At 41.2% G+C, this 24,920-nt stretch overlaps 1 protein-coding gene and 1 non-coding gene across 2 annotated transcripts; both read left to right on the plus strand.

The window, feature by feature from the left end:
- The first annotated feature begins 2,450 nt into the window (after positions 1 to 2,450).
- Positions 2,451 to 24,920, plus strand: HSPA9 (heat shock protein family A (Hsp70) member 9). Its single transcript, XM_060786365.2, has 17 exons — positions 2,451 to 2,610; positions 6,044 to 6,102; positions 7,410 to 7,497; positions 7,589 to 7,770; positions 9,255 to 9,379; positions 10,885 to 10,958; positions 11,263 to 11,369; positions 11,947 to 12,109; positions 13,638 to 13,730; positions 14,299 to 14,508; positions 15,683 to 15,910; positions 16,757 to 16,861; positions 17,670 to 17,787; positions 18,975 to 19,069; positions 21,405 to 21,497; positions 22,274 to 22,414; positions 24,200 to 24,920. Exons 1-17 carry the CDS (start codon positions 2,545 to 2,547, stop codon positions 24,266 to 24,268), a joined length of 2,016 nt encoding a protein of 671 aa, XP_060642348.2. The 5' UTR covers positions 2,451 to 2,544; the 3' UTR covers positions 24,269 to 24,920.
- LOC132762252 (small nucleolar RNA SNORD63) lies at positions 18,300 to 18,367 on the plus strand. The gene has a single exon (XR_009630138.1). It is a non-coding gene; the product is annotated as a small nucleolar RNA SNORD63 (small nucleolar RNA).

A 24,920-nucleotide genomic window follows, 5' to 3' on the forward strand; every position in this document is an offset into this window, starting at 1 on the left:
CATCAGAAATCCCCAATCAGGCTATAGGGGAGAGATGTGTCCCTCCGCAGTAGCAGCCAGTCAAGAATTCCAATAAACTGTTGAATCTGCAAAGAGGAGGATTGACTGATACTTCTAGTAAGTAAATCTCTGTGCTGGGAAGAAATCCCTAAATGAAGTTTTATTGGTTAATATGAGAGACATGCAATGAGAGAGCTCTTGTGGCTTTTTAGAAAAATGTGGCCAAGGTGGCCAAGGTACTTCATCTTGGCCTCTACTATCTTTCCCTCCAATGAGCAGTCAAGGCACTCTCAAGAACTTTCCTCCAGCACCATACCATACTTCAGGAAATAAAGCCCGACTGCTCATTGGAGGGAAGGATATTAGAGGCAAGGATGAAGCACTTTGGATTGGGTGGCATCCTTGAAGTGACTGGCTTGACTTTGAAGGAGCTGGGCGTGGTGACAGCCAACAGGGAGCTCTGGCGTGCGCTGGTCCATAAGGTCACAGAGTTGGAAACAACTGAACGAATGAACAGATGCACTCTAGGGCAGTTCAGAAGGTTTCTAAATGCGCTTGTATTCTTAGGAGGCTGTCGAAGTCCTGAACCGGTGCCTGGCCGCTGTGACGGTCTGGATGAGGGCGAACAAACTGAAATTAAATCCAGACAAGACAGAGGTACTCCTGGTCAGTCGCAAGGCCGAACAGGGTATAGGGTTACAGCCTGTGCTGGACGGGGTCGCACTCCCCTTGAAGGCGCAGGTTCGCAGCTTGGGTGTGACCCTGGACTCATCGTTGAGCCTGGATCCCCAGGTTTCAGCGGTGACCAGGGGAGCATTTGCACAGCTTCGGCTCGTGCGCCAGCTGCGCCCGTATCTTGGGAAGTCTGACTTGGCCACGGTGGTACACGCTTTGGTCACATCCCGCCTCGACTACTGCAACGCTCTCTACGTGGGGCTGCCCTTGAAGACGGCCCGGAAGCTCCAGCTAGTCCAGCGCGCGGCAGCCATGTTGTTAACCGGAGCGGGACGCAGGGAGCGCACAACGCCTTTGCTGTCCCAGCTCCACTGGCTGCCGATTAGCTACCGGGCCCAATTTAAGGTGCTGGTGTTAACCTACAAAGCCCTAAACGGTTCCGGCCCAAAATACCTCGAGTACCGCATCTCGGCCTACGAGCCCACGAGGACCTTGAGATCGTCCGGGGAGGCCCTTCTCTCGGTCCCGCCTGCCTCACAGGCACGCCTGGCGGGGACTAGAGATCGGGCCTTCTCGGTGGTGGCCCCCCGGCTGTGGAACTCCCTCCCTGCTGTAATCAGACAGGCGCCTTCCCTCATGGCCTTTCGTAGGGGCCTGAAGACCTGGCTCTTCGAAAAGGCCTTCAATTAAGTGCTTTGTTTTCCTGGAATGACCACCGGAATGGACTATGACTACGAGATCGATTATGATTCAAACAAGACGATGCGGATTTTTAGCTTAATTAGCTGTGTGTTAGTAAGATGTATGTTATAGTCCTAACCTATTGTAATTGTTGTCTTTATGTTCTTTGTTCTGTACACCGCCACGAGTCGCCTTCGGGCTGAGAGTGGCGGTCAACAAATGCAAATAATAAATAAATAATAATAATACATTTGGCTTCACTAGGTCTATTCCTTTAAAGAGACCCTTCCGCACAGCCATATAACCCAGAATATCAAGGCAGGAAACCCCACAATATCTGCTTGGAACTGGGATATCAGAGGGCCCTTCCACACAGCCCTATATCCCAGAATACCAAGGCAGAAAATCCCACAACCTCTGCTTTGATAATGTGGGATTTTCTGCTTTGATATTCTGGGATAGAGGGCTGTGTGGAAGGGCCCAGAGTCCACACTACCATATATCCCAGTTCAAAGCAGATAATGTGGGATTTTATTCAGCAGTGTGGAAGGGGCCTTTGCCTCGACACGCGTTTGTGACGCACTAGCCTTCCACACGAGGCGCCTCTCCCTGCGCACCATATTGCAACCTGATTTCATAAGCCACTCGTAAAAGCGCGCGCGCCCAGGAATTTCTGACGTCACCGCCGCTTGCCAAGCGTGCTCTCATTCTGCGCCTGTAAAGCACATTCCAGGGGAACCTCAAACCGCTCAGTACGCATGCGCGAAATCATGCCCCGCCTCGCCGAGGACGACGTCTTTCCGTCAACCTTCACTCTTTAACCTTGGGAGCGTGGCGTTCCCGACGTACGAGGACCTTATAGAGCTGTCTAAAGATTGCCTGTTTCTTGAAAATAACTGTTTTGGATATTTGAGGTGCAAAAGAAGCATAGAGAAATATATGAAATTTTTCCTGAGATTATAATATACCTTAGAAATTATCACCTACGGTGTATTTTTCCTAAAGAGTTTGCTATTTTTGTTGTTCAGTTTGGGCAAAAGGAAGGCAGCTATGTCAAGGCGAGGCCCCGCCCCCCGGACTCACGCCCCCACCCACGTGGGCTAGAGACTTCCAGAAAGTACCCGCGAGCCGCCGCGCGCCTCTCGTCTCTTCCTGCTTCTCTTCTGCGGCCTCGTTCTTGCTGCCACCATGTTGGGCGCCGCTCGCTTTTTGGTCCTGCGCCGCGGAGGGACGGCTCCCTGCAAGCCTGCCCAGGTGAGAGCGCTGCTGAGGGGACGGCGGGGAAGGAAGGAAGGAGGGAAGGAAGGAAGGAAGGGGGAAAGCGGGGAAGGGCCCTGCCAGAGGGGAGCCAAGGACAATGGGGTGAGGGTGGGGAACCCCTCACAGAAGAGGCCTCCTTCCACGGCGCTGCCTCTCAACCAGGCCTGGGCAAACCTCGGCCCTCCATATCTGCTTTGGACTCCCAGCTCCCACATTTCCAAAGCACCTAGAGGAGCCAAGTTTGCCCAGGCCTGCAGTAGGTTATATATTTCAGACGAAGGAACTGGCAAAGTCACCTTTTATTTTTATACTTATTTATATATTTATCTCTTAATATTCCTCGCCCAAGAAAGCCCTAGGAAATTCATTAGATCGCCATCATAATGACTAGTCTCAAGCCCTTGGTCCAACAGTTAGGACTTGGCCTTGTACTCCATCCATTCCTGTCATCTGAGGGCACCTTTTCTTCCGTCCCAGACCTTTTTTATAGTCTTTTAATTGGCCCTGGGATTGAGTGGCCCCGGTCCTCTAGTAGGGCCGTTGCTGAGACCGATCCTTGCACTGTAGCATTCAGTCAGCCCCATTTTCCCCATGTTCTTGCACTAGCCTTGGCCCAGCCCGTTCCAAATAGTCCAGGCCCCTTATTGAAACCTTGCCCCCTGGCAGCTTACCGTTCACAAAGAAGAGTGTGGAACCCCAACTACGTGGGGTTGCCTTTGAAGACGGCCCGGAAGCTTCAAATGGTCCAGCGTGCGGCAGCCAGGTTGCTAACAGCAGCAGTGCTCAGTGAGCACACAACTCCTCTGCTGCATCAGCTCCACTGGCTGCCAGTTTGCTACCGGGCCCAATTCAAAGTGCTGGCTTTAGCCTATAAAGCCCTAAACAGTTCCGGCCCAGCCTACCTATCCGAACGCATCTCTTCCTACGAACCCTCCAGGAAGTTAAGATCATCTGAGGAGGCCCTGCTCTCGATCTCGTCTGCTTCGCAAGCACGCTTGGCGGGGACGAGAGACAGGGCCTTCTCTGTGGTGGCCCCTCGGCTGTGGAACTCCCTGCCTAGGGATATTAGATCAGCCCCCTCCCTCTTGATTTTTCAGAAGAGAGTAAAAACCTGGCTCTTTGAGCAAGCATTCGGAACCCCAGAATAGATAGTCAAGCTTGAGATGGAGAATGACCCAGGAACGGCCAAGACGATGAAATGGATGAGGATTGGAATGAGCGGATATAGCTCTTTTTAAATTGTTATTGTAATTTGTCTTTTTTTGTCTAAATGCATTTAATTGTTTTTGCTGTTATATTGTATTGTTGTCATCGAATTGTGCCAATATGTAGACCATCTTTTAAAAAATATTATTAACATTGAAATGTTAGGTTTTGACCTAAGACAGTTGCATGGGGCATAGCCTCAATGTTTTTCATTAAGCCCTGAGTCGCCTGTGGGCTGATATGGGCGGGATATAAGTGATGTAAATAAAAAATAAATGTATATAATAATAATAATAACAACAACAACAGTAAACATTATTTATACCTCGCCACCATCTCCCCAACGGGGACTCGAGGCCCAAGCCCAGTAGTGCATTGCAATACAATAACATAAGAAGCATAAAATAACATTACAATGAAATGAAACAAGCATAAAATACAATAAACAAAGTGATGCAATAAAATCAAACACAGTCTCAATGACCACATGAGCAAGCTACAGTGATAAAAACACATGATGAGATAGAAATAAAACATATATAATTGTAAGGGAAACTCATAAATGGGATAGTGGAGAAAGCCCTTCATGCAGGCAGGAGGCAGTGCAATATGAGGACACCCTTTGGGGGGGGGGGGTGAACGAAAGGGAATGTAAAATCACCCTCCAAAAGTGCAACAGAAAAGCCAAGTTTTGAGGGTGTTCTTGTTATGTTTTTGTTTTATATTGTATGTTTTTTGTATTATTTTGCATATGTGGAAACCGCTCTGAGTCCCCTAATGGAGATAGGGCAGTATATAAATAAAGTTTTATTATGATCATCATCATCAGTCCTCAGCAGACTGATGGTGGTGACTGGACTTATATCAGAATTGGCTTAGTCATGGGGCCATTGATTGGAGGGCCTCTGCTGCTTGAGCTTCTTCTTGGGACTTAGTATGGGTACCCCCAGGCTATTAGAGAAAGGCATTGTTTGTTGTCGAGTGTTACATATGGACCTATTTGAAATTGCTGCAGATACATGGCTGATGCAATTTGCAGTCGTTTCTCGATGTAGGTGAAGGTACTGCAGGTCCAATCATCCATTGTCCATCCTCCCCCAAACCTTACCAGAGTGTTAAGTGGGTCATGAGGGGTCTGTGACCCACGTTTAATTCAGATCCATGGCCAATGGGGTTTGCACTAGTCTCTGGATGTGGGTTGCAGAGCCTATCATCCATTGTCCATTCTCCCCCAAATCTCACCAGGATCAAAAGTTGGTCATGTGTCCCCAAGTATGGTCCATATCCATGGTTGATGGGGTTTGCAGTAGTTCCTGGATGTGCATGAAGGTACTGCAGGTCCTATCCCCCAAACCTCACTAGTGTGTAAGGTGGGTCATGAGGAGCCAGTGCCCCAAGTTTGGTGCAGATCCATAGCCAAAAGGATTTGCACTAGTCTCTGGATGTGGTTTGCAGGTCCTATCATCCATTGAACATCTCCTGAAACCTCACCAGAGTGTAAAGAGAGTAATGGGGTTTGTAGTAGTCTCTGGATGTGGCTAAAGCTATTGCAAGTCCCATCAACTGTAGCCCATCTTTCCCCAAACCGTACCAGGACATACAGTGGATCATTTGCGGGGGGGGGGGGGCACTTTATATATATAATACTTATTGTAAATGTTCACTGGATTGGATTGGATGCATTTGGGATGAAAAGTATTGGTTTCTTTGAACATACTGTTGCATGTATAAAAACCTTCCTCTAGAGCAGTGGTTTTCAACCTGTGGGTCCCCAGATATTTTGGCCTTCAACTCCCAGAAATCCTAACAGCTGGTAAACTGGCTGGGATTTCTGGGACTTGTGGGCCAAAACACCTGGGGACCCACAGGTTGAGAACCAGTGCTCTAGAATATACAATTTTGTATATTGATGTTTTCTTCATGTAGCTTGAATGCTGAGACTATAATCCTCAATATACTTACATGAGAGATAACACAGTTGAGCTTACTGGGATTTGTTTCTGACTAAACATACATAGGGCTGGGATTTCAGTCTAGCACTTTTTATGATTTGGCTGCTATAATAAACCAGTATGGTTTTGTTCAGTGGCTGTATTTTCAGTTATAATTCACTTTGCTAGAGGGTGTGATTTATGATTTAAGAAAATTATTTGTGATTGTGAAAATTGACTCATTCTCCTTAGAGATAATGACTTTGCAAAACATTTTTTTTCTTTTGTAGGTTATCTGGGATGGGTTAAGTCAAGATATCCTCAGAGCTGTAGCTAGCAGGAAATATGCGTAAGTAGTGTTTTTGAACAAACCAACAATTATGGATCCTGAAGTGTTGAAATAACCTGTATTGAGAATCCTACACATAAATGTACTTATCTTTGTTGTACAGACAAATAACCATATCTATTTCCAGAGTCCAAGAATGCCATATGCTTTACAAGAGTTCTGACATAACCTTTTCTCTTTATTAGTATCTTAAAAAAGAAGAAGAAGAACGTAAGATACAAGAGAATATTGGTTATAAGGAGAGCATGATTGTGCAAAAGCCTTCATATTGGATATTGAGAAGAGTTATTTTTTTTTAAAAAAAGAGTATTTGGCATGTATTATGTGCTTAAGGAACAGCAAAGGAGGAAGATCATAGGTTTGGGTTTTTTGTTTTTTTGCAGGAGCCTTCACATGATAGCTAGGTGAACAAAGGTCACAAATAGGGAAGGAATGGAGAAAGGACAAGAATAGAGAAAGGGGGAGAGATACGTCATAGCAGACCCTTTCTCCATTCTTTTTGGACAGGAATGGAGAAAGGGATATGGAGCATGGAGAAGCAAAGGCTGCAAAGATTAAAGGTGAAGAATTGTGTGGTTAGAGTGAGAATGGTGAATTATTTTGGTTCAAAGTGTTGGATAAAGGTGGGTATAAAAAAGTACAGGGAACTGATGCCATACTTAAGGTTAAGGGTTTAAACAAGCAAAGTTGTGTCTTTGCAGTGTGATAATTGACTGATTAAAGTTCATGATGAATGTGGATCATTGTCTTTGTGGATATTTACTCGTTTTAAGCATTTCAAACAGTTTCAGAAATGTCAAATATTCCTTTTATAGTTAAAGAGTAGACCAGCAACCTACTCAGGGTACTGAATAGGTGAAAGTGTAGCATCAATAACACGTTTTCTTCTGGTTTCTATTTGATGATTGAAATGTGTATAAGCACTACCAACGGTGATAATGCTCCCCTCTTTGTTCCAAGCATTTACGGTAAATGTAGATCTTGCAACAAAGTGCTGCAGTGTGCGAGCCAGCCATATAATACTGTTTATTCTCACTAGGTGGTTAGACTGAGTTTGCTAGACCTGAGTGGGGCTTTTGATGACAGGGTGACTTGGAGGTCTTATTATTCAAAGGGTTTTACATTGAAGCTAGCCTGATAGCAATTAACAATAATTTTGGCTTGGAATAAAGTATGCTAGTCTCCATGTTGTTGTTTGTTTCTGTGTAGCAATCTGTATGTTAATTTAGAGTTTTGGAAGCAGGTTTTTGTTTATTAAAAAATATTGCTCAGTGACCTAAACCTAGATGGTAACCTTCATCTTTCAGCTCAGAAGCAATCAAAGGTGCTGTCATTGGAATTGATCTTGGCACAACCAACTCCTGTGTGGCAGTCATGGAAGGAAAGCAAGCTAAAGTGAGTGAGAAATAACTGTTGGTATTTTTAAATTGTTGATTACTTTAGCCTACTAACTATTGGTAACATTTAATTATTTTCTCTTATGCAGGTGCTGGAAAACGCTGAAGGTGCCAGAACCACGCCTTCTGTTGTAGCATTTTCAAATGATGGTGAGCGATTGGTTGGTATGCCAGCAAAACGGCAGGCTGTAACTAATCCACACAATACCCTTTATGCTACCAAAAGGCTAATTGGACGGCGATATGATGATTCAGAAGTGCAGAAAGATATGTAAGCATTTTTAAAAAATTCTCAAAAAGCTTCTGGGAGTTGTAATAGTTTTTTATTATTTATTATGTGTTTTATATCATGCATGGCATTGAATTGTTGCCTGTTTGGAAGCCGTTCTGAGTCTCTCCTCGGAGGTCGAGAAGGACGGGGTATAAATGCATTAAATAAATAAATAAATTTGTGTTTGTAGAGCTATGTTATCTACAAGTGTCTCCAGGCTTGCAGTTGTACAGCTCAGCGATGGCCAAGAATGGGCTGGATGATATCAAGGGACAGGGTCACTTTTCCAGGCTGGCTTTATCAGAATAGATTTGTTCATGTCATGTCTTCTCCACCTGGATACATTGTGGTGTGGGCAACACCCTACATGGCCACAGTTTTAGGGCCACTTCACAAATCTGTGGCCCAGTCGGGGATGGTTTCATCCACGGTGTACTATTCACAGTCAGGAAGAGTAAATGGGGGCAATAAAGCAGCATTGGGATTCCCTGCTCTTTTCTTTTATCTTTGATGGGATATAAACAGGAAGAGAACCTCCACTGTTGATTTTGGACTACTTCATGGTCTGCACTGGTTTGGGAGCTTCTGTGGGCTAGATTAGGCCCATCTAAAACTGAACTGATAAATGTGAAGATGGTATCCTGAGAAAAGGCATGACTGGTGGGGATGAGAGACGGGGTCTTCTCGGAGGTGGCCTCTCCGCTATGGAACTCCCTCCCTCCTGACCTTCAGGAAGAAAGTGAAGAGGTTGTGGGACCAAGCCTTTGGACAATGATTCCCAGTGCAATAATGGTCTCAGTGCAATAATGAATAATGCAAGTGATAACCGGGATGGCTGCTGGAATATGCTTTTGGATTGTGTGATTTTAAGTAATTGTTTTAAGTTTATATGTTTTAAATCTGTGATATGTATTCATGGCATTGAAATGTGCCTTTGTTATGAGTCGTCCTAAGTTCCCTTTGGAGTCAGAAGGGTGGAATATAAATGCAGTAAATAACATAAATAAATCTGCTTGTAAGTCTTGCATAGGAAAGAAGGATGAAGAAAGTCATGATGGCTTTGTAAGAAAGCCTCACTGTTGAGCATTTGGAGTGAGGGGGATTCTTGTGAGATGGCAGCATGTGCAGTTTTCATATTTGGGAAGACTAGAAAGCTGCTCACTTTCTCCTTTCTGGAAAGTGGAGAGGATGCAGCCAGTCTATGCATTATCATCGAAACAGATTTTAGTGAAGCCTAGGTAAGCCTGCAATTACAGAATTAAATGTTGGAAAGGGGAATAGAGAAAATTCTATTTTGGGGAAGCAGTGCTGCTATGGAAATTATTACTATATTTTCATTGCATTTTATATGCAGTATAAGACGCTGTAATGTTACAGTGTCCCATCTGCCAGAATTGATTTCATTTTCATCAGCCAGTGGAGTTATTATGTTTGTGTTGAATTTGCTGCCGTGGATTCTAATTTTTTGAAAATTACATTTTCAGCAAAAATGTTCCTTTTAAAATTGTCCGTGCCAGTAATGGTGATGCCTGGTTAGAAGCTCATGGGAAACTGTATTCCCCAAGCCAGATTGGTGCCTTCATATTAATGAAGATGAAAGAAACTGCAGGTTTGTATAGAAAAATGCTTAAGTATTTATTTATTTATTTAGAACTTTTATATACCGGTCTTCTCACCTCCGGAGAGGGACTCTGGCCGGTTCACAACAACATCACAGACAATCGTTTAAAACATCATATCCCAAAATACACTAAAACATTAAAATACAAGTACCTATGTGCAGTCACTTTCTTCCAGCCTAAGTTTCCCACAAGGCAGAGGAAGAAATAATATTTCTTATATTGCACTCTCAACTCCTCAAAGGAAGTACAAAATATTAATCAGTTTCTCCACAAATACAAAAAAAAATGAATGGATTGGGCTGTTGTGTGGTTTTGGGGCTGTGTGGCCGTGTTCTACCAGCATTTTCTCCTGATATTTCACTGGCATCTGTGGCTGCCATCTTCAGAGTATCTGATGGTGGTAAGTATATATTCCACTTGCTTTTACCAGCATCACATCCTCTGAATATGCCAGCCAGGGATGCAGGCAACAACACCAGCTTGAAAGCCTTTGACAATAAATCAATGGATTTATAATTAATTTGTATAGAAATATATGACAATTACATTGAATACATGGACCAAGACCATTTACAAAATGCATTTCCATACAGGCATATTGTTATCTGGGGCTTCTGATAAAAGCTCCAAAGCTATGGAAGATCTAATTGCATTGCCCCTTCTGAACAGGAGTTTGAATGAAACATAAAGACCTTTATTTCTGTCATGCCTTTAACTGAGCTGAATATTACTTTCTATTTCAGAGCCACTTTTCAAAGTACAATTTTGATAACCCTTTCAGGAGTGAACTTCCCTTCCAAAGGATAGATTCCTTTGCCTCCCTGTTGTCTCAGTCCCATTCTTAAGTAGGAATTGTTTGTAACTCAGAGACAGCCTATAGTTTGGAGAACAACATCACACAATGAAGTTATGAAGTAACAACAAAAATAATTTTATGGTTGGAGATCACAACATGAAGAACTGTATTAAAGGAACTGTATTAAAGGGGCATTAGGAAGATTGAGAACCCACTGCCCTAGATAAATGTCCCTAACGTAATAGCCACCTTGAATCTCTCTTCGAAAGAAAGATGGAATATAAATTCAATAAGCAAAAAGTAAATAAAATAATAAAAGAGCAATTTTTATTCACTGTGTTTCCAGATTTGTTGGGGTCTAGTACTCTTCTCTCACTATAATTGTGGATGGCCTACTATATTCTCTTTTGATTCTGATAATGACTATTGTTCCTATGTCTAAACTATATCGTTGTATTTTGCTTTTGCTGTGGTTGGTACAGCTTTCTTTCTGAAGCTCTAGCTATAACAGATGATTAAAAATTTTAAACAAGTAATAGTATTCAGATAATTCAGAGGCAAATGGGCTTGCAAGATCTGCATTGTTTGAAATACAGTGGCATACATTTTAGTAGCTGTAATGCAGTCAGCTGTCTTTTTCTCTAAGATAAGAGAGTCAAGTTTTTTTCTAACACATACGTTCTACTTGTTTTCTAGAAAACTACTTGGGACATCCAGCAAAAAATGCTGTCATCACAGTCCCGGCTTATTTCAATGACTCTCAAAGGCAGGTAAGGTTGCTGCAATCGGGTTTCCATTGTCTTTCATTCTGCAATGAGTTCAGAATAAAGTTCGGTGTATCTTTCTGTATTGAAATTTCTTGCCAGGTTGTCAAAAGTTATCCCTGAAAAGAAGTTTATAGCATAGTATGAGGAATGCAATGGGGAACCCCTTCTGAACAAATCTGTGACAGCTTCTCTTTGAGATCGCCATAAGCCAGAAATGACTTGGGGGCACACAGTGACAAAATGTAGCATCAGATCTAGACGTATGCATGCTCAAACAATAATTAACATGCTTCCCTCTTCTTCCAAGGCTACTAAGGATGCTGGACAGATTGCCGGACTGAATGTTCTGAGAGTGATAAATGAGCCTACGGCTGCAGCTCTGGCCTATGGGTTGGACAAGGCTGAAGACAAAGTGTAAGCACGTGACTATCCCATATGACTTTGACAATCCTACTTCATATCTTCAGGAAACATGTCCAGTAGATTGGCTCATTTAGCTGCCAGCTTCTGAGTATTGTTGTATGATATATTAGGACAAGAGGACTGGTTCCTGAAATTGAAGATTCATTAATTAGCAAGTAACTTTGCAGATAAAGTCTTGTTTGACATAGCAAATAATAAATATTTCATCAGATGTAATGCAAAATCTCAGTCTCAGGGTGAGAAGGGTGGCATATAAATGTTGTAAACAAATAATACACCCTTTATATGCAACTACTTAAAAGTCGGAAGCCTTGATGCCAACGACTTCTCTTATAAATGAACCATATTTTTGTTACTGTTTTTTTCTTTTTTTGAAGAGAATTCAGTTTTAATCAATTGCTTACCAAAATAAGGTTGCATAACTGATACTGAAAAATTGATATATTTTGAAAGTTTTAGATTAGAAAAGGTAGAAAAGGGCAATTAATATAGTAGCCTTTGATTAAACAAAGTTCCCCATGCTGCATGGATACATTAAATACTGAGGTCTGCTTTTTCTTTCATCTAGTATTGCAGTCTATGACTTGGGTGGTGGCACTTTTGATATTTCTATTTTGGAAATTCAGAAGGGAGTCTTTGAGGTCAAATCTACCAATGGTGACACTTTCTTGGGCGGTGAAGATTTCGATCAGGCATTGCTACAATATATTGTAAAAGAATTCAAAAGAGAGGTAAGTAAATCATATTCCATAATCTAGTTTTCAAAAAGTTATCTTCATATTTTGAGTTTAATCCAATCTTTAAAATATATCTGTAATTACATTTGCATAGATTAACAAATCACCTACTGATTTTCAAGACTTTTTTTCTTCTTCTTGTCCCATTGATCTTGTGGAGACCATGCATCAACTAAGTTTTCTCCAAAATACATTTCTGGTTTTCGAAAGTAGTACAGAGATAGCATTCTCTGAAAAACAAATATATGTGTCTATTCCTTTTATCTGTGGACTTCTACTTATATAAGGTCTGTTTAATTGTAATAGACATGAGTTCTGTAGTTACTTCCTAGGAACTATAAATGGGGGCTGACATACAGTTTCCACAAATCCTTACAGTTGGCTCATTCCAGCTGGCGATTTTGGAAGTTAAAGTCCAAGAGACTTGGAGAGCCAAAAGATTTTTGGCTCTCCCACTTTTCTTAGCTGTGTTAGGGGAAGTTTGATGAAAGTCTACATTCAGACCTGTAGAGAATTTTGGGTCCCACTCTAGAAGAAAGGCAGAATACAAATGATATATCTTACTAAACTTGATACTATAAATGTAAAGCATAGTGTATGTATGTAATGAGTGGCTTGCTTGTTACCATATGCATATGATAACTTTAAACAGTTCTGGATAGATGCTATGTCATTTATCCTTTTTAAATTTTGCAGCAATGGTGGGTTATTCTTTCCTTTTAGTAGGATATAGATAATTCACCTTCACTTACTGGACTATAACTGAATTAGGTTTGAAAAAAGTTCCCATTCTCACTTTTCAAAGATCCAACAAAAGGCTACAATGGAGAAATTTGCCTCAAGTTCAGGATATTTTGTATGTTAGAATACATTTACCACAAAGTATTGATACTGTTGCTTGCTTCTCAATATTTGGAGCCGGAGGAATCAGAAAAAAAATGGTTTGAATATTTAATGTACAACCAAGTCATGGATTTGTTTCATTAATAAAGGAACAGCTTACTTGTCCGAACATATCTCATTCTATGATGCACTTCGGAGGCTAATATCCGGGGAGGCCCTGCTCTTGGTCCCACCCTTCTCGCAAGCGTGACTGGTTGGGACGAGAGACGGCCTTTTCAATGGTGGCCCCTTGTCTGTGGAACTCCCCCCCCCCAAATGAAATCAGATTGGTCCCCTCCCTCTTGGCCTTCAGAAAAATTTAAAGACATGGCTTTGGAACCAAGCTTTTGATCAGTAAGCAGTACAGTAAAAGACTACAAATAACAGAAAGACAACTCAGACTGGCCCTGGAACATGACCTGGATTCTGTGATTTTAATTGTTGTTTTGATGTTTTAATGCTTATGTTTTTAATTGGGTGGGATTGTATGTGATTGTTGATTTACCAATATGTCTATGTTTATGTGGCACTGAATTGTTGCCTTTGTGACGCCACCCTGAATTCCTCTAGGGGTGAGAAGGGCAGGGTGCAAATGTGATAAATAAATAATAAACAAACATATGACTTTTTTGTCTTTTAGACAGGTGTTGACTTAACTAAAGATAACATGGCTTTACAGAGAGTGAGAGAGGCCTCAGAAAAAGCAAAATGTGAACTCTCTTCTTCAGTCCAGGTGAGCAACTGCCAATATACAGTAATTTTCAATATTTGATCTTTGGTTTCATCAGTTTGTGAGAATAATTTAAAGCTGTCGCACATTGTAGCATTTTAAAGGCAAACTGATGTTTTCAGTGATCCTGTATTTGTGATTGGTGCTATGGCAAAAGCATTTATTGTTTAGATTCTCTGTTGCATCAGTAAAGTGGCAGGCACAGTGAACTTGGCGTTATGATGATAGTAGCAACATGTCCTGTTATTGAGTCAAAAAACATGAGCAGTCTTGATTTTGAGTTTGATTGCTAAGAGTACTCATTGGTGGGTCATTGAGATTGCTAGAGAAATTGTTTTAGCTCCCCTTTTTCAAAAATACCCCAAAAAATAATTCACTGAGGTATCTATTGAACTTTAACAACTGTAATAAATGCCTTATAGTTTGAAGTTTCATCTCTCATATGAATACAGAAGAGCAACACAGTAGATTTCTCAGAAGACTTGGGACGAAGTCTCTCGCTGTTCAAAGAAAGTTGGTTGATAATTACTTTATGCTTCATTTTTAATGTTTGCTTCTCCTTATCTTGCAGACGGACATCAACTTACCCTACCTTACAATGGATGCCTCAGGACCAAAGCACTTGAATATGAAACTGTCTCGTTCTCAGTTTGAAGGGATTGTGGCTGATCTCATCAAAAGGACAGTTGCACCCTGCCAGAAAGCCATGCAAGATGCTGAAGTCAGCAAAAGTGACATTGGAGAAGTTATCTTGGTGGGCGGTATGACCAGGATGCCAAAGGTATGCTGGATTCCCTGTGACTTGAGAAACTTGGATCCCATACTCTTGGAGTCAGTCGGGTGCCCTTTGGACCTGTCCAGCTACTAACACAATATGTTAATAAGTAAAGAGGTTTGGTGGGGGAAAAAAGATTAACTTTTGATACAGTTAAGAATCAGTTGCTTTCTTTGTGCATGCTATTTTTTACACCTTAAATCGAACTAGCTTTGATGTACGGTTTGCATTTTCAGATTGTAGGGCTGTTTGGAGAGTTTTCAGTTGCTCACAAGCACTTCTGTGTTAGGCAAAAGGGTGCTACAAAGACCTTTTGCAGGATTGGGCAATATACTCTCTTTTAGCATTGAAGCACTGGCTAGCAGCTTCCATCTGATGTCAGGAACGTTCACTGATTGTAATGCAGAATGAGGGAAAGCATTTATGTCATGATAAGAGACCCATGTTTTTCAAGCTATCACCTTTCTCTTTTTAGGTTTCCCCACATTTCTCTTTACTGTTACACCTTTTGCTTGTAAATAAATATTTTGATCAAACTTATTGCCATATATTTGTCGGTCCCAGCACTTTTCAAAATGTGATTACATAAGGTTCACAATGAGTCAAAATGGTGGTGCAGCGTGTTAAATCGCTGAGCTGCTGAACTTGCTGACCAAAAGGTTGGCAGTTTGAATCCAGGGAGCGGATTGAGCTCCCACTGTTAGGCCCAACTTTTGCCAACCAAGCAGTTCGAAAACATGCAAATGTGAGTAGATCAATAGGTACCCCTTCTGCGGGAATGTAACAGTGCTCCATGCAGTCATGCTGGCCACATGACCTTGGAGGTGTCTATGGACAACACCGACTCTTCAGCTTAGGAATGGAGATGAGCACCAACCCCCAGAATCTGACACGGCTAGACTTAATGTCAGGGGAAGCCCTGACATTAAGTCAAAAAAGTGAAAATCCCATAATGTTTTCTACCTGTGGATATATGTGAAAGCTATGTTTGTCTCCTGTAAGATATAGTGGTTGTCTTGCATATTGAATCTCAAAGCTTCTGCTCCTTATTAGTAATGGACAGGAGTGTAGTGACAATTGTATATTGCCATTGTGAGAAGACACTGGCAATTTGTATTGTAGGACCAATTGGAGATGCAATTTTGAATATTGTGTTAATGTTCTGTGCGTGTTCATTCAGGTGCAGCAGACTGTACAGGACATGTTTGGTCGTGCTCCTAGCAAAGCAGTCAATCCCGACGAGGCTGTTGCTATTGGTGCTGCCATCCAAGGAGGTGTCTTGGCTGGCGATGTTACTGATGTGCTCCTACTGGATGTGACTCCTCTTTCTCTGGGAATTGAAACACTTGGTGGTGTGTTTACTAAGCTCATCAACAGAAACACAACTATTCCAACCAAAAAGAGTCAGGTGAGCGGGACAGTGTTCTAGATATTGAAAAATCAGATAGGTCCATTTGTGCTTTTCTGTACCCCTTCACTGTATTTCTTGCACTTCTTTTTCTTCTGTCCCTTTCATCTAAGACAAAGGTATTCTATTATTAAAAGCACATTTATCCTGGGTTTTTTTTTCAGCTGAAAGTTTTATAGAACGGCTTGCATATAATCAGTGAATTCAAATTCATTGCCTTTAGAGTTAAAGAAACATCAAAAAAGGGAAAAGAGAGGTTTCCAAGCCAGTTCCTAAGGCTAAGTTGTACTTCTTGTAATGTCTATCTGAAATGGGTTTTGGAGGACTGGTGCAGCAAACCTCGTCTTTTCAGTAGAATACTTCAAATGATTTTGCTTCCTTTTCCTCTGTCAGACTAGTGTTAGATGATGACAGGATTTTGCCCAGAACGCTTACAGTAATCTGTAACTATTGTGATTTTTTTGTATTTTTTACATATGTCATACAACACAGCTGTTGTGTTATTCCGTGATGACAGATTTCATGACATAATCATTAGACTGTGGCTGGTAGCATATAGAAGAATCTCACATAAGAGATGTGAGATAGAGGCAAGGTTGATGGGCCATTAGGGACACTGCCTTATTTTATGACAGCAAAGTCATACAATTTAATTAATCGTTAATCTGTGTATTACTCCCCACCAGCTAACAGAATGGAGACATTGAGGTAGCATAATACCACTAAAGAAATTCCTAGGTTCCTTTTGGCTTGACTGTCTTAAGTCTTTTGTCTTTGCCTCCCACTGTTTAGTTATACAACACAGTCACAAACATTGCTAGAATCAAATGCGTTTCTCTTTCATAGGTATTTTCTACAGCTGCAGATGGACAGACTCAGGTGGAAATCAAAGTCCATCAGGGCGAGAGAGAAATGGCTACGGACAACAAATTGCTTGGTCAATTTACTTTGGTACGTTAATGTCTAATGTGGAGGCATTTTTCTACACTAATAACTATAATATCGTGGAAAGTTAATTCACTCTACCTGTTAGGTTGGCAGGATATCTCTCCAAAGCACCATAAGTGATTCCTGTAGTAGAAACAATATCTAAAAGCAGGTTCCCATTTGTTAAGTTTAGCTAATATTTGGACTACTATTATGTTTGTTAAGTTTAGCTAATATTTGGACTACTATTATGTTTGTTTTCTTAAAGCATGCAGATTTTAAAATGGCTCTAGCAGGTGTTCTCTTGGTGTTGCTTTTCCTAATATAAATTGTAGTATCTGCCCAAGTACCATCTATACATCACTCAAATGGGAGGGGTAGTTATAGCACAGGAGCTGTTTTATAATAGTTCAAAGTATTGTTCCAGCTAATTCAACACTGCCTTTTTCTTATTGGCAGAAATTCATCAAAAATTAATTAGAGGTTCCAGGGTGACTGCCTAAGACCTTTGGCATGGGAAATTGGAGGAGTTGTACTTCAACCCTCCTCCGGTTTAGCCGTGATCAACAAATCTGTTTTCATTTGTTTTTGTTGCTGTTTGGATCGAGGCATGGTATTTTTGCCACCTGCCCAAGGTTGTTCAGTTGGCCTTAATTAGATGACTTGACTATGTTATCAGTTTTGTTGAAATTCCTAGGGGAAAGGGATGAGTAAAGTAGCAGCCCACATTAATAAATAAGTTGAAGACACATTCAAGCTCATAATGCTCATGGCTTCAGGTCAATAATGGAGACTTCTTCAGAGTTATCAACAGAACACTTTGCATTTCCAGGTTGGAATTCCACCAGCTCCAAGGGGAGTCCCCCAGATTGAGGTGACTTTTGACATTGATGCCAATGGAATTGTTCATGTGTCTGCAAAAGATAAAGGCACAGGACGAGAGCAACAGAGTGAGTGCATAGATGTTTGCTTCTCTAAAGGAGAGAACAGATTACCAATATTGGTGTTGCAATCTAGTGTTTTTGGTAATAATCCATAAACACACACACTTAAAAGGCTGAGCCAAGAATAATCTAGAACAGGGGTGGGGAAAAATACAACCAGTGTATCACATGTGGCCATCTTGCTGATCCCAGTTTTATTTATTTTTTAATAAATTTTATTTAGAAAGTAAATGTGATAAAAACAGAAAATAAATAAATTACCAGAAAATGTGGCCACTTATCATCTTGTGCCCTCCACCACTCCTAAAAACTAGAATAATCTGCCATATTTCAGTTAATGACTGGAAAGATCATGACTTTACTTCTAGTTTCATTGGAATTGACTGTGCGGCTTGTAAATAGCAGTGGGGAAGATGCTCCCACTATCCCCCTACTTTAGAAGGAAGCTTCAAACAACATTTCCAGTCTGATGAACTAGTTGTCTGAACTTTGGTTACGGGCCAGTACCTGATTAGTGTGTGCTGTGATGCAATTATATCAACGCCTCATTCTGAAAAGTTGTGTGGAAGATTGATAACTGAGCATGCACCATTAGGAAGCTGGCCTCCAAGGGGTTTGGGAGTATGGAATTTGCCCCTAATGATTACGGAACATAAAAGATGTTAAAAAGGGCTAGGTTATGCAAGAAGGACATGGTACTTAAAGTAAAGATGGGCTGTCATTTTCACTCTTTTCCAATAAAGAAATGCTAATGGTGGAGGTCATGGGACTGTGTCTTTGTTGCCATCGGTATTGTCTTAAACTATACATGTGGAACCAGAATTCTAGAGAGGTAGGCCGCTCATTAGCTGTGTTCACAATGTGTAGACACTGATGAATGCCTGGTACCTCCATTTAAATGAGAGCACAAATTGCTACTAATGATTGTTAGTTGTTAACCCAGGTCAAGTTTTGCCACCATGGCATCTTTCAGACGTATTGGACTACAATTTGCAGTCAGCCATTCTAGTTGGAATTGTGATAGGATTTATAGTCCAAGGTAGTTGAAGGGTGAGAAAGACTAAACATTGGAGGAAGGGATTAGCTTGGCTAGTAGGTAAATCTTTTACCAGTAGAGTGTGCTCCTCCTGTTTAATCTTGGTACTTTGAGGGACTAGAGATAAACAGTGTATTCTTTTTTCACATTTCTGTAGTTGTGATACAGTCTTCTGGTGGTCTTAGCAAAGATGATATTGAAAATATGGTGAAAAATGCTGAGAAATATGCAGAAGAAGACAGACGAAAAAAGGTAATGTTATCAGGATGCCAAATAAAAAGTCAGTAGCCTGTGCCTCATGATCACATTTTGCAATAGATTGTTTTTGTAGTAATTCCAAGGGCAATATCAGGCTATACTCACTAATCTTCAAAGAACATTTTAAAACATCTATGAGTTATGTACAGAAGAGTTATGTAGCTTATGAGCTAATGGTTTCTTCATTTCTTTGAGAATAGCAAAATGGCACACAGTTCCATATTTGTGATGATGTAATAATACTAATAATAATTTATATTCCATCACCATCTCCCAAAAGGGATTCAGGGCAGCTTTCAAAAGCACGTGATAGTGCTGTAAAATACAGAGCATACAATAAAATAAATAACAATGGCAATATACATAACAACATACATAAAACAGTATATAAAACCCCTACTGAATTACCACCGACACCTGAACTTTAAGCCTCAACTATGAATTCAGAAGGACTCCCCAGACTGCGGACCTGGATCCTCAGGAGGAGTGTAATGCTGTCGAGCACAGGATGCCACCCTATACCCCGATCGACCTTGCAACTGACCAGGAGGACTTCTGTCTTGTCTGGATTAAGCCTCAGCTTGTTGGCCCTCATCCAGTCCATCACAGCTGCCAGACACCGTTCCAGGATCCAGGAAGCTTCCTTGGAATTAGGTGGAAAAAAGTAGTTGAATGTAATTTGCATACAGATGACACCCAACACTAAACTCCGGATGACCTCACCTAGCGATTTCATGTAAATGTTAAAGAGCATAGGGGGAAGAATCGAACCTTGCTGGACCCCACAGGTCATTGTCCAGGGGTCTGAGCAGGTGTGCCCCAGTATCACCATCTGGGTTCAATACTCCACGAAGGAGCAGAGCCACTGCAAAGCAGTGCTCCCAAGACCCATTCTGGAGAACCAACCCAGAAGGATACCATGGCTGATGGTATTAAAAGCCGCTGAGATTCCAAAGATAACCTGGAGGGACACACTCCCCCTGTCTAGTTCTCTGCGGAGGTCATCCACCAAGGTGACCAAAGCTGTCTCAGTTCCATGACCAGGCCTAAAACCAGGCTATGAAGAATCAAGATAATCGACTCCAGAACCTTGCCCAAAAAAGGGGAGATTAGAAATGGGCCAGTGGTTATTTAATATTGAGGAGTCAAGGGACAACTTCTTTAAAATAGGTCTTACTGTTGCTTATTTAAAGGTAGATGGTAATTGTCCCTGCTCCAACAAGGCGTTGATAATTCTCGTAAATCACTCAGCCAATCCCCCACTGGCAAATTTCATACACACAAGTCAATCATATATAAATCACAATCACTATACACCATGATGAATTTGGCTTTGGAACGGAAATTTTCCAGCTTTCATGGTTATATAATGTATATCCTATATATAGCTTCAGCAAAAGTAGAGATAAAAGCATCACAAATAAATAATAGTCTGATCAAATAAACAGTAACATCAAATTGCTCCAATCCAAAACTACTAACATTAGCTGGTCTTAAAAGCCAGGGGAAATTAACAGGTTCATAATAACTATTTTCTACTAACAGAATTACTAGCTGGAACATTGAACTGATGGTATGAAAATATCATCATGAATGACTTAAGTATTCATTATATCCCGATTAATATCTGGGAATATTATCCCTGCTTTGAATAAGTAGTTGTGATTTTGGCAATATTTGTAATTTACTAAAAAATCTGATGTCATGACAATGTAATGTACCAGTTTTACATCCAATGCCACTAGGAATGACTTTGGAAAACCACATTTTCCTCTCTATGTAAAGTATGTATTGTCAAAGTAGTTAAAAATTACAAACTCTGTTTTCCCACATAGTCTAGAACAGTGGTCCTCAACCTGTGGGTCCCCAGATGTTTTGGCCTTCAACTCCTAGAAATCTTAATACCTGTAAACTGGCTGGGATTTCTGGTAGTTGTAGGCAAAAACACCTGGGGATCCAGTTTGAGAACCACTGGTTTAGAAGATAGTCTGCCTGTAAATAAATCTTATACAATGTAAACATTACCATCTGTTGGGCACATGCCTCCCACCATTAACTAGATACTGTCACTTTTTTTCTTGCACTTACCCTGGCTTCCTGATTAGGAAGTCATGAAAAGTTCACATCTCCAAGTTCATGGAGGCAGAGTGGTTTTTTTTTTTTTACAATCACATTGCTATTCATACAAGCGTGCTGAGATTTGACAGAAGATGCTTATGGAAAACTACACCCTATATATATGCAAATGATGTCTAGTTCCTTGTGACCCCATTGACAAAAGAGATTTTTAAGTATTTTGCACACTATCTTACAAGAGTTCTGTTTTTAGGAACGTGTTGAAGCTGTGAACATGGCAGAAGGAATTATTCATGATACAGAATCCAAGATGGAAGAATTTAAAGATCAGTTGCCAGCTGATGAGGTTGGTATCATCTGATTCTTTTTGGTAAAAGGGTTGTTGTTCTTTGTCTTCATTGGTAATTAATGTGTATGGATGTGATTCACCTTGGACATATGTGGAGTTCATGTGTTTGCTGGTTTTAGTTCTTTCAGAACTTAAAGACAGTGAGCAGGTTTTTAAGTAAATCATTATCTTTATAGCAGCCCTAGAAAACATGCTAAATACCTGACAATATAAATGGAGATAATGCCCCCCTTATATGTGGAAAAAGTGCTGGAAAAGGCGGGAAAAGAAGCTATCTTGATTATTCAAATGGTGTGTATGGGGAAGGGAACTTTCCAGTGCTGTTCTGTCAACAGCTACTGATATCACTTGAATTCATAACCCCTGCCTTGAATGTATAAAATTTGGTAAACTACAATTCAATCAAATACAAACCAAGCACGATAGACTACTGTTTGCATTTGTAGTACACATAGTCTCTCTTCTGCAGAGCCTCTTCCAGATTGGTGCTGCAGGTAGGGAGTAGGGATACTGGCACATGATACAGTGGATGGTGTAGTGCCACATTCTTCTTTGTGCTACCATTTCCAAAAGCAGCAAGGCAAAGCAGTTTAGGAGTTTCTTTGTAGTACAGCAGAGGTGTAGACTTTAGTCATCAACAAGAGAAATATATGCAGGGCCCTTCACTACTGGAGATGTGATTTGCTATGGTTTGCTTGATTAATGTTGCAATTTGCTGCCTTTGACAGAGAATTGAAATAGTTACTGGTGTGTTTTCTGACTCTGCTTTTTAGTGCAACAAACTGAAAGAAGAAATTGCGAAAATGAGAGAGCTGTTGGCTCGTAAAGATAGTGAAACAGGCGAGAACATCAGGCAGGCAGCAACCACTTTACAGCAAGCATCCCTGAAACTTTTTGAAATGGCCTACAAGAAGGTAAGATAGCAACATCTTGGAGAATTGAGTGGACAGGGGAGGATGGAGGTGGTTTTGAACCTAGAAGTGTCGGGGCTTATGGTCTTAACACACACACCCCCCATCCCCCAGTTCAGTCTGCATTTGAGTGCCTGCAAGTCCCTTGTTCCCTCCCAGCTTGAAAGGGAAGCCGATACACAGCCGAGAGAAAAGAGAACAGGCTGGCTGTTGTTTCTTTCAGACTTGTACTAACGCCTATTGGATGCTGGAAATGTAGTTTGGAGATAGCCATGGGGTGTGTGTGTCCTTATAAGGTGGTCTGGGGGAGGGAACTATCTCCCATCCAGGATAAAATCACATAGACACAAATCTCTACAACATTGGAGAGAGCGAGTGTAATGATGCTAATCCCAGTAGCTCGAGAACACCAGGTTTAGGTAATTTTTTTAAAAAAAAAAATATATTACCACCTGCCATAGTATCATTTGTATATTTGTGAATCCTACCTTCCTTCAAGGGCCCCCTGGTGGTGCAGCAGGTTAAACCACTGAGCTGCTAAACTAGCTGACCAAAAGGTCGGCAGTTTGAATCCGGGGAGGGGAGTAAGCTCTCACTCTTAGCCCTAGCTTCTACCAACCTAGCAGTTTGAAAACATGAAAATGTAAGTAGATCAATAGGTACTGTTTCTGCAGAAATGTTACAGCGTTCCATTTAGTCATGCCGGCCACATGACCTTGGAGGTGTCTATGGACAATGCCAGCTCTTTGGCTTAGAAATGGAGATAAGCACCATCCCCCAGAATTGGACTCAGCTAGACTTAATGTAAGGGGAAATCTTTACCTTTTTACCTCTCCTCATTTTATCTCAGAGCATCATGTAGATATATTCCGAATTTAACATCAAGCCAGGATTTCCGTCTGTCTTGCATCGTTTATGAGGTCTCAGGAGTTTGTACATGTTTTTGTGCCCTTCTGATGAGTTTCATGAAGCTATAGCACTGACCTGGACTCACAAATATTTCTTCTGGCCAGCATGGCTCCCTTGACTTTTGATAAGGATTTTAAAGTCTCTGAAAACTTAACCCAGTTGCTATAAATTCTGCAAATACAGGGTGAGGCAGCATAACTTCCTTTTTTCAAAACTTAATAAAACCCATGGTATGAATCAGAAATTTTTAATTTTTTTATAATGTAGGCACATACCTAAAGTTTTGTTTTACGTAGTTTTGAAGATCAAGTTAGGTAGGTGACGTCCCCCCTTCTCCATTCTGCATACACAGAGTAAACCAATTTCTGGCGTTTGTCATGACTCTTGCCAGCATAACAGGCGTTATGTTGGCAGTTTTTTCCTGGATGTTGGTCTTCAAATCTTGTAGGGTCCTTGGACGGTTCACATAAACACGGGATTTCAAAAAACCCCATAAAAAATATCACAAGGGGCCAAATCTGGAGAGCGGGCCGGCCATTTCAAATCCGCTCGAAAAGTAGGCCTCAATGGCAAAAGCACGCCCTCACTGTTCCAACGCATGATGGCAACTGAACTGTGTCAGGACAAAACTTTATACTCCCGCCTCTCGAACGAGACCACTAGCGCACTGCTACGTCTTCAACCGACTGAATGGCACACATTTTAAAAAAGGAAGTTATGCTGCCTCACCCTGTACAAAGCCTTTCTCATTGTTGAAACACCTTGACACAGGAAAATGAAAATTCTCCTGATCTCTCAAAGCAGCTTGCTAGAAGGAATGTCATGTGCCTCAACATCGCTGTGCTTAACACTGTACTTTCTTTGTCCCATTCCTTTCAGATGGCATCAGAGCGGGAGAGCTCTGGAAGTTCCGGGACTTCTGGCGATCAGAAGGAGGAAAAGCAATAACCTGCAATCGTGCAGACACTGGAGTAGGAAGAGGACATTGTTCCAAAGCTTGGGAAGTAAGGGTACTTCCTGAGCATCTGTGGGCAGACTTATGTCTTACTGTGTTTTTGCAGTATTCTATACATAATTTCCTGAATGTATACATGTAGTGAAGGTGTCTACTTGTGTAATTATCACTCTATAAAAGTCAATTAATGCAAGACGACTTCCCAAGGTCAGTGACATTTTCAAGTGTGTCCTGAGGATTTGTGGAGTTCTTACTTCTGATTAGGAGGAGTAAGAGCAGCAGTAATGTCTGAAGGTTTAAGAACTATGTTACAGATTCATGGTCGGGTGAAGATTCTTGATCCCTGCATTATAAGTTCCACCCTTAGTAATAGATCTTCCTTTTGGGAACAGATTTCTGCTTTAGCATGAAGGGATTGTAATGGGGCATGGATTCAGGGCTTGGTCTACTTTGGTAGATAATATGCAGATCTGCACCTTAATTTAGTGTCCTTGTCTAAAAGGAAGCGGATTGTTTTTATTGTAGCTGTACCTATAAGTAAAGCTACTCCAAAGCACTGCTAGTCTAGACTTTCTGCTCTGCCCAGCAACTCTTCTCTCCCTGCAGACATGCTGCTTCCTTATTAATAAAATTGTTCTTATTTGA

The sequence above is a fragment of the Anolis sagrei genome, chromosome 1 (assembly GCF_037176765.1).
Source record: "Anolis sagrei isolate rAnoSag1 chromosome 1, rAnoSag1.mat, whole genome shotgun sequence".
Taxonomy (NCBI): Eukaryota; Metazoa; Chordata; class Lepidosauria; order Squamata; family Dactyloidae; genus Anolis; species Anolis sagrei.